Source organism: Engystomops pustulosus, chromosome 2 (genome assembly GCF_040894005.1).
Source record: "Engystomops pustulosus chromosome 2, aEngPut4.maternal, whole genome shotgun sequence".
Taxonomy (NCBI): domain Eukaryota; kingdom Metazoa; phylum Chordata; class Amphibia; order Anura; family Leptodactylidae; genus Engystomops; species Engystomops pustulosus.
This window is the reverse complement of record NC_092412.1, coordinates 265,493,686-265,506,452: the sequence shown is the minus strand read 5'-3', so window position 1 is coordinate 265,506,452 and position 12,767 is coordinate 265,493,686. Positions and strand designations below refer to the sequence as shown.

Here is a 12,767-nt window from a genome sequence, read left to right as displayed (position 1 = left end):
GTACATAGGGGGCGGTATTATAGTAGTTATATTCTTGTACATAGGGGACAGTATTATAGTAGTTATATCCCTGTACATAGGGGACAGTATTATAGTAGTTATATTCCTGTACATAGGGGACAGTATTATAGTAGTTATATCCCTGTACATAGGGGGCAGTATTATAGTAGTTATATTCTTGTACATAGGGGCAGTATTATAGTAGTTATATTCTTGTACATAGGGGGCAGTATTATAGTAGTTATATTCCTGTACATAGGGGGCAGTATTATAGTAGTTATATTCCTGTACATAGGGGGCAGTATTATAGTAGTTATATTCCTGTACATAGGGGGCAGTATTATAGTAGTTATATTCTTGTACATAGGGGGCAGTATTATAGTAGTTATATTCCTGTACATAGGGGGCAGTATTATAGTAGTTATATTCCTGTACATATGGGGCAGTATTATAGTAGTTATATTCTTGTACATAGGGGGGCAGTATTATAGTAGTTATATTCCTGTACATATGGGGCAGTATTATAGTAGTTATATTCTTGTACATAGGGGGCAGTATTATAGTAGTTATATTCCTGTACATAGGGGGCAGTATTATAGTAGTTATATTCTTGTACATAGGGGGGCAGTATTATAGTAGTTATATTCTTGTACATAGGGGGCAGTATTATAGTAGTTATATTCCTGTACATAGGGGGCAGTATTATAGTAGTTATATTCTTGTACATAGGGGGCAGTATTATAGTAGTTATATTCTTGTACATAGGGGGCAGTATTATAGTAGTTATATTCTTGTACATAGGGGGCAGTATTATAGTAGTTATATTCCTGTACATAGGGGGCAGTATTATAGTAGTTATATTCCTGTACATAGGGGCAGTATTATAGTAGTTATATTCCTGTACATAGGGGGCAGTATTATAGTAGTTATATTCCTGTACATAGGGGGCAGTATTATAGTAGTTATATTCCTGTACATAGGGGGCAGTATTATAGTAGTTATATTCCTGTACATAGGGGCAGTATTATAGTAGTTATATTCTTGTACATAGGGGGCAGTATTATAGTAGTTATATTCCTGTACATAGGGGGCAGTATTATAGTAGTTATATTCCTGTACATAGGGAGCAGTATTATAGGAGTTATATTCCTGTACATAGGGGGCAGTATTATAGTAGTTATATTCCTGTACATAGGGGACAGTATTATAGTAGTTATATTCCTGTACATAGGGAGCAGTATTATAGTAGTTATATTCCTGTACATAGGGGGCAGTATTATAGTAGTTATATTCCTGTACATAGGGGGCAGTATTATAGTAGTTATATTCCTGTACATAGGGGGCAGTATTATAGTAGTTATATTCTTGTACATAGGGGGCAGTATTATAGTAGTTATATTCCTGTACATAGTGGGCAGTATTATAGTAGTTATATTCTTGTACATAGGGAGCAGTATTATAGTAGTTATATTCCTGTATATAGGGGGCAGTATTATAGCAGTTATATTCCTGTACATAGGGGCAGTATTATAGTAGTTATATCCCTGTACATAGGGGCAGTATTATAGTAGTTATATTCCTGTACATAGGGGGCAGTATTATAGCAGTTATATTCCTGTACATAGGGGCAGTATTATAGTAGTTATATTCCTGTACATAGGGGCAGTATTATAGTAGTTATATTCCTGTACATAGGGGGCAGTATTATAGTAGTTATATTCCTGTACATAGGGGGCAGTATTATAGTAGTTATATTCCTGTACATAGGGGGCAGTATTATAGTAGTTATAGTCTTGTAGATCTTCCTCACCTATATAAATGTTGGTGTCTTCTTCTTCCCCCCGGCGCTTGAGTGCCGTCTCCTTCTTCACCGGAGGGGGATTTTCTGGCCCCTTCTTTCCTTTGGCTTTGGCTGAGCCTCTGGCACTGGAAGGTTTGGCTCTTGCACTTTTATTTGGCTTCTGTTTTAGTTTGTCTTCAGGCAGCTAAGAGAATGGCCATTATTAATCACCATCAGATTGATCTACATATCTAGAAACATAATTCTCATATCTTTCCAGCGCTGGGATTGGACTATTTCTCCTAAAATCTTAAATTGACGGATGATTCAAGAAACCAGGAAAAAACTGACTTTGTGATTTATCAGTTGCTATGGAGGACCCATAATAGCATCCTGTGTCCAAATGTACTGCACCTCCTTTAGCCATACCTGGATCTAGAGGAGCAGTATACAGCCAAACATGGAGCTACAGCCACAGTACACAGCCATACATGTAGCTACAGCCGCAGTACACAGCCATACATGGAGCTACAGCCGCAGTACGCAGACATACATGAGGCTACAGCCACAGTACACAGCCAAACATGGAGCTACAGCCACAGTACACAGCCATACATGTAGCTACAGCCGCAGTACACAGACATACATGGAGCTACAGCCGCAGTACGCAGACATACATGAGGCTACAGCCACAGTACACAGCCATACATGGAGCTACAGCACCAGTACACAGCCATACATGGAGCTACAGCCGCAGTACGCAGACATACATGAGGCTACAGCCACAGTACACAGCCATACATGGAGCTACAGCACCAGTACACAGCCATACATGGAGCTACAGTCGCAGTACACAGCCATACATGGAGCTACAGCACCAGTACACAGCCATACATGGAGCTACAGCCGCAGTACGCAGACATACATGAGGCTACAGCCACAGTACACAGCCATACATGGAGCTACAGCCGCAGTACACAGCCATACATGGAGCTACAGCCACAGTACACAGCCATACATGGAGCTACAGCCACAGTACACAGCCATACATGCAGCTACAGCCACAGTACACAGCCATACATGGAGCTACAGCCGCAGTACACAGCCACACATGGAGCTACAGCCACAGTACACAGCCATACATGGAGCTACAGCACCAGTACACAGCCATACATGGAGCTACAGCCACAGTACACAGCCATACATGTTGCTACAGCAGTAGTACACAGCCATACATGGAGCTACAGCCACAGTACACAGCCATACATGGAGCTACAGCCGCAGTACACAGCCATACATGAAGCTACAGGAGCAGTACACAGCCATACATGGAGCTACAGCCACAGTACACAGCCATACATGGAGCTACAGCCGCAGTACACAGCCATACATGGAGCTACAGCACCAGTACACAGCTATACATGGAGCTACAGCCGCAGTACACAGCCATACATGGAGCTACAGCCGCAGTACACAGCCATACATGGAGCTACAGCCACAGTACACAGCCATACATGGAGCTACAGCCGCAGTACACAGCCATACATGGAGCTACAGCCACAGTACACAGCCATACATGGAGCTACAGCCACAGTACACAGCCATACATGGAGCTACAGCCACAGTACACAGCCATACATGGAGGTACAGCCACAGTACACAGCCACACATGGAGCTACAGCCGCAGTACACAGCCACACATGGAGCTACAGCCACAGTACACAGCCATACATGGAGCTACAGCCGCAGTACACAGCCACACATGGAGCTACAGCCACAGTACACAGCCATACATGGAGCTACAGCCACAGTACACAGCCATACATGGAGGTACAGCCACAGTACACAGCCATACATGGAGCTACAGCCACAGTACACAGCCATACATGGAGGTACAGCCACAGTACACAGCCACACATGGAGCTACAGCCGCAGTACACAGCCACACATGGAGCTACAGCCACAGTACACAGCCATACATGGAGCTACAGCCGCAGTACACAGCCACACATGGAGCTACAGCCACAGTACACAGCCATACATGGAGCTACAGCCACAGTACACAGCCATACATGGAGCTACAGCCACAGTACACAGCCACACATGGAGCTACAGCCACAGTACACAGCCATACATGGAGCTACAGCCGCAGTACACAGCCATACATGGAGCTACAGCAGTAGTAGACACCTAGTTGTCTATTTATCTGTACATATTCAGAGGCATATTGGAAGCATAATCTAGAATTTGGAGGAAGGGGAGATTTCAAATTGTTACTTCATGGGGAATAGAAGTATTTACTAAAACAGACGTGTCAGGAGTGATGTCCATTTGTGTTCTTCACATGATCAGAGCTAAAACATGCCCTACAGTCTGCAGGGTAATAACACTCAATATTTATACACTGAGCTTGGGTCTGTTACTGCATTTATGTATATATCTTGGTTCTGGAGCTGTATTTATGTATAGAACATGGTTGTGGTGCTGTATTAATGCATAAAACTTGGTTCTGGTGCAGCATTTATGTATAGAACATAATTCTGGTGCTGTATTTATATACATAACTTGGTTCTGGTGCAGCATTTATGTATAGAACATGGTTCTGGTGCTGTATTTATATACATAACTTGGTTCTGGTGCAGCATTTATGTATAGAACTTGGTTCTGGTGCTGAATTTATATATATAACTTGGTTCTGGTGCTGTAGTTATGTATAGAACATGGTTCTGGTGCTGTATTTATATACATAACTTGGTTCTGGTGCTGTATTTATGTATAGAACATGGTTCTGGTGCTGTATCTATATACATAACTTGGTTCCGGTGCTGCATTTATGCATAGATCATGGTTCTGGTGTTGTATTTGGTCTATCTTCTGGATCTATGAGGTGGTGAATCAGAGCACATAGATCTATGATAAATGTCTGGGATAAATGTTTATTCATAATTATCCAAACGTTTCTTTTATTTATTTATTTGCTAGAAGACTAAGATGTAGAAAATGTAAATGAAGACAATTTAAATATTATATTAATATTGTAATTATTGATGATATTATTTATGAATCATATCTGTATCTCATGAGTGCCCCCTACAGGCAGTGGTGGGACCTCACCTTCTTCTCTGCCTCCCTCCTCTGCAGATCCTTCTGTTTGATGATCAGGAACTGGAACTTGAGCAGTTTGGCCACCAGCGCAGGAGGCAGCGTCTCCCCAGCGTCCAGGAGGGTCTTAGCCACTTCTGTCACCTGTGCAGCAGAACCAGAGAAGTTCTAGGAGATGTACTGAGGGAAAGAGACGTTCTAGGAAGTTCTAGGAGATGTACTGAGGGGCAGAGATGTTCTAGGAAGTTCTAGGAGATGTACTGATGGGCAGAGATGTTCTAGGAAATTCTAGGAGATGTAAAGAGGGGCAGAGATGTTCTAGGGAGTTCTAGGAGATGTACTGAGGGGCAGAAACGTTCTAGGAAGTTCTAGGAGATGTACTGAGGGGCAGAGATGTTCTAGGAAATGTACTGAGGGGCAGATATGTTCTAGGAAGTTCTAGGAGATGTAATGAGGGGCAGAAACGTTCTAGGAAGTTCTAGGAGATGTACTGAGGGGCAGAGATGTTCTAGGAAGTTCTAGGAGATATAGTGAGGGGCAGAGATGTTCTAGAAAGTTCTAGGAGATGTACTGAGGGGCAGAAACGTTCTAGGAAGTTCTAGGAGATGTACTGAGGGGCAGAGATGTTCTAGGAAGTTCTAGGAGATGTACTGAGGGGCAGAAACGTTCTAGGAAGTTCTAGGAGATGTACTGAGGGGCAGAGATGTTCTAGGAAGTTCTAGGAGATGTACTGAGGGGCAGAAACGTTCTAGGAAGTTCTAGGAGATGTACTGAGGGGCAGAAACGTTCTAGGAAGTTCTAGGAGATGTACTGAGGGGCAGAAACGTTCTAGGAAGTTCTAGGAGATGTACTGAGGGGCAGAAACGTTCTAGGAAGTTCTAGGAGATGTACTGAGGGGCAGATATGTTCTAGGAAGTTCTAGGAGATGTAATGAGGGGCAGAGATGTTCTAGGAGATGTACTGAGGGGCAGAAACGTTCTAGGAAGTTCTAGGAGATGTACTGAGGGGCAGAGACGTTCTAGGAGATGTACTGAGGGGCAGAAACGTTCTAGGAAGTTCTAGGAGATGTAGTGAGGGGCAGAAACGTTCTAGGAAGTTCTAGGAGATGTAGTGAGGGGCAGAAACGTTCTAGGAAGTTCTAGGAGATGTACTGAGGGGCAGAGACGTTCTAGGAGATGTACTGAGGGGCAGAGATGTTCTAGGAAGTTCTAGGAGATGTACTGAGGGGCAGAGATGTTCTAGGAAGTTCTAGGAGATGTACTGAGGGGCAGAAACATTCTAGGAAGTTCTAGGAGATGTACTGAGGGGCAGAGATGTTCTAGGAAGTTCTAGGAGATGTAATGAGGGGCAGAGATGTTCTAGGAAGTTCTAGGAGATGTACTGAGGGGCAGAGATGTTCTAGGAAGTTCTAGGAGATGTACTGAGTGGCAGAGATGTTCTAGGAAGTTCTAGGAGATGTACTGAGGGGCAGATATGTTCTAGGAAGTTCTAGGAGATGTACTGAGGGGCAGAGATGTTCTAGGAAGTTCTAGGAGATGTACTCAGTGGCAGAGATGTTCTAGGAAGTTCTAGGAGATGCACTGAGGGGCAGATATGTTCTAGGAAGTTCTAGGAGATGTACTGAGGGGTAGAGACGTTCTAGGAAGTTCTAGGAGATGTACTGATGGGCAGAGATGTTCTAGGAAGTTCTAGGAGATGTACTGAGGGGCAGAAACGTTCTAGGAAGTTCTAGGAGATGTACTGAGGGGCAGAAACGTTCTAGGAAGTTCTAGGAGATGTAGTGAGGGGCAGAAACGTTCTAGGAAGTTCTAGGAGATGTACTGAGGGGCAGAGACGTTCTAGGAAGTTCTAGGAGATGTACTGATGGGCAGAGATGTTCTAGGAAGTTCTAGGAGATGTACTGAGGGGCAGAAACATTCTAGGAAGTTCTAGGAGATGTACTGAGGGGCAGAGATGTTCTAGGAAGTTCTAGGAGATGTAGTGAGGGGCATATATGTTCTAGGAAGTTCTAGGAGATGTAATGAGGGGCAGAGATGTTCTAGGAAGTTCTAGGAGATGTAATGAGGGGCAGAGATGTTCTTGGAAGTTCTAGGAGATGTACTGAGGGGCAGAGATGTTCTAGGAAGTTCTAGGAGATGTACTGAGTGGCAGAGATGTTCTAGGAAGTTCTAGGAGATGTACTGAAGGGCAGAGATGTTCTAGGAAGTTCTAGGAGATGTACTGAGTGGCAGAGATGTTCTAGGAAGTTCTAGGAGATGTACTGAGGGGCAGATATGTTCTAGGAAGTTCTAGGAGATGTACTGAGGGGCAGATATGTTCTAGGAAGTTCTAGGAGATGTACTGAGGGGCAGATATGTTCTAGGAAGTTCTAGGAGATGTACTGAGGGGCAGAGACGTTCTAGGAAGTTCTAGGAGATGTACTGAGGGGCAGAGACGTTCTAGGAAGTTCTAGGAGATGTAGTGAGGGGCAGAGATGTTCTAGGAAGCTCTAGGAGATGTACTGAGGGGCAGAGATGTTCTAGGAAGTTCTAGGAGATGTACTGAGGGGCAGAGATGTTCTAGAAAGTTCTAGGAGATGTACTGAGGGGCAGAGATGTTCTAGGAAGTTCTAGGAGATGTACTGAGGGGCAGAGATGTTCTAGGAAGTTCTAGGAGATATAGTGAGGGGCAGAGATGTTCTAGAAAGTTCTAGGAGATATAGTGAGGGGCAGAGATGTTCTAGGAAGTTCTAGGAGATATAGTGAGGGGCAGAGATGTTCTAGAACGTTCTAGGAGATATAGTGAGGGGCAGAGATGTTCTAGGAAGTTCTAGGAGATGTACTGAGAGGCAGAGATGTTCTAGGAAGTTCTAGGAGATGTACTGAGAGGCAGAGATGTTCTAGGAAGTTCTAGGAGATGTACTGAGGGGCAGAGATGTTCTAGGAGATGTACTGAGGGGCAGAGATGTTCTAGGAAGTTCTAGGAGATATAGTGAGGGGCAGAGATGTTCTAGAAAGTTCTAGGAGATATAGTGAGGGGCAGAGATGTTCTAGGAAGTTCTAGGAGATATAGTGAGGGGCAGAGATGTTCTAGAACGTTCTAGGAGATATAGTGAGGGGCAGAGATGTTCTAGGAAGTTCTAGGAGATGTACTGAGAGGCAGAGATGTTCTAGGAAGTTCTAGGAGATGTACTGAGGGGCAGAGATGTTCTAGGAAGTTCTAGGAGATGTACTGAGGGGCAGAGATGTTCTAGGAGATATAGTGAGGGGCAGAGATGTTCTAGGAAGTTCTAGGAGATGTACTGAGAGGCAGAGATGTTCTAGGAAGTTCTAGGAGATGTACTGAGGGGCAGAGATGTTCTAGGAAGTTCTAGGAGATGTACTGAGGGGCAGAGATGTTCTAGGAAGTTCTAGGAGATGTACTGAGGGGCAGAGATGTTCTAGGAAGTTCTAGGAGATGTACTGAGGGGCAGAGATGTTCTAGGAAGTTCTAGGAGATGTACTGAGGGGCAGAGATGTTCTAGGAAGTTCTAGGAGATGTACTGAGGGGCAGAGACGTTCTAGGAGATATAGTGAGGGGCAGAGATGTTCTAGGAAGTTCTAGGAGATGTACTGAGAGGCAGAGATGTTCTAGGAAGTTCTAGGAGATGTACTGAGGGGCAGAGATGTTCTAGGAAGTTCTAGGAGATGTACTGAGGGGCAGAGATGTTCTAGAAAGTTCTAGGAGATATAGTGAGGGGCAGAGATGTTCTAGGAGATGTACTGAGGGGCAGAGATGTTCTAGGAAGTTCTAGGAGATGTAATGAGGGGCAGAGATGTTCTAGGAAGTTCTAGGAGATGTACTGAGGGGCAGAGATGTTCTAGGAAGTTCTAGGAGATGTACTGAGGGGCAGAGACGTTCTAGGAAGTTCTAGGAGATGTAATGAGGGGCAGAGATGTTCTAGGAAGTTCTAGGAGATGTACTGAGGGGCAGAGATGTTCTAGGAAGTTCTAGGAGATGTACTGAGGGGCAGATATGTTCTAGGAAGTTCTAGGAGATGTACTGAGGGGCAGAGATGTTCTAGGAAGTTCTAGGAGATGTACTGAGGGGCAGAGATGTTCTAGGAAGTTCTAGGAGATGTACTGAGGGGCAGAGATGTTCTAGGAAGTTCTAGGAGATATAGTGAGGGGCAGAGATATTCTAGGAAGTTCTAGGAGATGTACTGAGGGGCAGAGATGTTCTAGGAAGTTCTAGGAGATATAGTGAGGGGCAGAGATGTTCTAGAAAGTTCTAGGAGATATAGTGAGGGGCAGAGATGTTCTAGGAGATGTACTGAGGGGCAGAGATGTTCTAGGAAGTTCTAGGAGATGTACTGAGGGGCAGAGATGTTCTAGGAAGTTCTAGGAGATGTACTGAGGGGCAGAGATGTTCTAGGAAGTTCTGGGAGATGTACTGAGGAGCAGAGATGTTCTAGGAAGTTCTAGGAGATGAGCTGAGGGGCAGAGATGTTTTAGAAAATTCTAAGATGCAGTGAGGGATATAGATGTTCTGAGTGGCAGAGATATTCTGGATAGTTTTAAGGAGGATCACCAGGGGTCAGCACCTTGTCCATCCATCCATGAATGAGAGGTGATGTTGGGGTGTCACCAGTGGGATCACTATTTGCATGGATGTTGATGAGATTTTGGGGTGCCCCGGTGGGGCCGTGTGACAGGGAGTCAGGGTCTATAAAGAGGCCAATTAGGGCTGCGCCCCCAGCCGGTGCTCCAGCTCCACAGCCTAATTGGGGTGAAATCAGGGTATCGCGTTTCCCGAGGCGCTGACAGCAGTGGGAACACACAGCTGGACGTGGCAGATGTGTGGCAGGGGCGGAGCGGACGTTTTATGTCTATTTTACGGCCGGGGGTTTTTACAGCTTGTTTCCACCACGTTCCACACAACATCTGGAGCTTCTCCTCCGAGCCCCCAGCCCGCTGCGAAATAATAAAATAACCCAAACTGCCCCATAAAATTTGCTGGAGAACGCGGGGGGCGGCGAGCGCCTCAAATCTCCTCCCTGGACCCCGCTATCTCTCTGCAGGATGAATGAGGTGATGCGAGGGTCCTGACAAACCCCCATCCCCCCCCCCCCCTCCGCCATCCTCCTCTCCCATTCCTTTCTGCACGTGGGGTAAATTTTGTGTACGACGACGCGCGCTGCACTCAGGATCCGCGCTGCTCCGCTTCACTCCAGCCATTTCCAGGGAGAAATCATTTTTTTTACTTTTCTGAAACATTTTTTGGAAAAAACAAAGAGTGAGGGCCAAGAGATGGAGGAGAAGACATGTGGAGGGCGAGACACGCAGCAATCTCATCCTGTCACCACCGCATCAACCACCAGACATTCTCCATATAAACACCAACACGACCCGGGGCGAGCGTCACCCCCTCAGCACCCGACACCTGCCATGTGCCCCTCCAATACCAGGGGGGCAAATCATCCTGCACCTGACGGTGTCCTGCACCTGTGCCTCATCCTGCACCTGTACCTCATCCCGCACCTCTGCCTTATCCTGCACCTGTGCCTCATCCTGCACCTCTACCTCATCCCGCACCTGTGCCACATCCTGTACCTGTACCTCATTCTACACCTCATCCTGCACCTGTACCTCATCCTGCACCTGTGCCACATCCTGTACCTGTACCTCATCCTGCACCTGTACCTCATCCTGCACCTGTACCTCATCCCGCACCTCTGCCTCATCCCGCACCTCTGCCTCATCCCGCACCTCTGCCTCATCCCGCACCTCTGCCTCATCCCGCACCTCTGCCTCATCCCGCACCTCTGCCTCATCCCGCACCTCTGCCTCATCCTGCACCTCTGCCTCATCCCACATCTGTACCTCATCCTGCACCTCATTCTGAACCTCTACCTCATCCTGCACCTCTGCCTCATCCCGCACCTCTGCCTCATCCCGCACCTCTGCCTCATCCCGCACCTCTGCCTCATCCCGCACCTCTGCCTCATCCCGCACCTCTGCCTCATCCCGCACCTCTGCCTCATCCCGCACCTCTGCCTCATCCCGCACCTCTGCCTCATCCCGCACCTCTGCCTCATCCTGCACCTCTGCCTCATCCCACATCTGTACCTCATCCTGCACCTCATTCTGAACCTCTACCTCATCCTGAACCTCTACCTCATCCTGCACCTCTGCCTCATCCTGCACCTCTGCCTCATCCTGCACCTCTGCCTCATCCCGCATCTGTACCTCATCCTGCACCTCTACCTCATCCCGTACCTGTACCTCTACCTCATCCTGTACCTAATCCCGCACCTGTACCTCATCCCGCACCTGTACCTCATCCAATGCTCAAATAACCATATATAGCACCCGGATGATACCGCCATACACTGCTCACACATATAGTAACACATGGAGGTTCCTGCATTGCTTGTAGGACCCTGGTCCCTTAGTCCTTGTCAGACACACTATGGCGGTATATGTTATGTGATGTATGGAGTATAATAGGTCCATCTCGTCCTGGTTGGTGTTCCGGCTGTAATGATTATCAGTCGGGGACCCTGGGGCGCCCGCCTGTGTGAGGAGACACTGGGCACACATGTAGCGGGACCCCCTGATGGGAACATGTGCGGGAGGTTCCTCATCTCTTCTCCATGTGACCCGGGTCCAGTGCAGCCAAGAACGGCGCAAGTTCTGCAGATCCCCCGCCGCGCCTCATAACTCACACCATGTCTTACTGGGGTACATGCCACATCTGTGGGGGGCACCAGGTTCTCGGGGGGCACCAGGTTCTCGGGGGGGCACCAGGTTCTCGGGGGGGCACCAGGTTCTCAGGGGGGGCACCAGGTTCTCAGTGGGGGGGCACCAGGTTCTCGGTGGGGGGGGGCACCAGGTTCTCGGGGGGCACCAGGTTCTCGGGGGGGGGGGCACCAGGTTCTCGGGGGAGGCACCAGGTTCTCGGTGGGGGGGGGCACCAGGTTCTCGGTGGGGGGGGGGCACCAGGTTCTCGGGGGGGCTGTGATGATCTGATTCTGAGTGGGAGGAATTATTTCTCCATCAGGAACTTTTCTAATGAAATTTAGTGGCATGAAAACAAGGATGACCAACTGTTCCACCGCTAATCCATGTGGTCACAACCCGAAAAGCCCAATCATGTCCCCAGAGCCGAGGGAATCACCCGATATATGACACATGTTCTGCTCAAGGTCCATGGTTCAGTCCTTGGCTCTGATCCATCTTGGTGGTAGGACTTCCAGGTCCATGCTATCCCGCTTCTTGATTAGTTATGGTGATTCTTAGCTCTGATCCATCTTATGGGTTAGAACCTCATCATTGCTTCTCTCTACATCTGTGGTACCTCTTCAAGCTTGGTTCTGATCCATCTTCTGGTTGGGGATCTCACACCTGATCTACTCTGGATCTATAGAATCTCCTCCTCGCTCACTCCTGGTTCCATTCTCGGCTTCAATCCATTTTCTCCATCCAGAAGTCTTGTCCTTTTCCAGGTCTGTGGAGACCTTTCCTAGCAGAGTTCTAGATTTTTCCCTGGTTCTGATCCATTGCATGGTAAGACTCCTTGCTCTCCTCCAGGTCAATGCTGTCCTTTCCAGGGTTGGTTCTAAGTTTATCTTTGGCTCGGATCAATTGTTTAGGTAGGACTCATCTCTTCTCTGCTCCAGATACATTGTTGACTTTTGTGCCTTGGTTCTGGTTCTTTCCTTTGCTCTGGTCCATCTTCCTGGATGATGGATTTGCCTTTGGCAAATGTTGTTTTTTTTTAGTTATGCGCTTGGTTGTACTTGCTGTTATAGGTCTCTGGTATTTCTTACCTAGTCTTGGCTCTGACTCCTCTTCTGGATAGGATTCGCTCTTGTGTCACCACCTCATCCCCATAGACTGTAAGCTCTTGTGTCCCCCCTCATCCC

The 12,767-nt window shown here is 47.1% G+C and overlaps 1 protein-coding gene across 6 annotated transcripts in view; it reads right to left on the bottom strand.

The window, feature by feature from the left end:
• Positions 1 to 12,767, bottom strand: part of LOC140119730 (sperm-associated antigen 17-like) — a 214,173-nt gene that overhangs the window by 122,674 nt on the left and 78,732 nt on the right. For all 6 annotated transcript variants that reach the window (XM_072139080.1, XM_072139081.1, XM_072139083.1 and 3 more), the window contains exons 4-5: positions 4,895 to 5,026; positions 1,811 to 1,985 (exon numbers count right to left, since the gene is read on the bottom strand). In XM_072139080.1, coding sequence (XP_071995181.1) covers positions 1,811 to 1,985; positions 4,895 to 5,026 — 307 coding nt within the window. The remainder of the gene's footprint in view (positions 1 to 1,810; positions 1,986 to 4,894; positions 5,027 to 12,767) is intronic.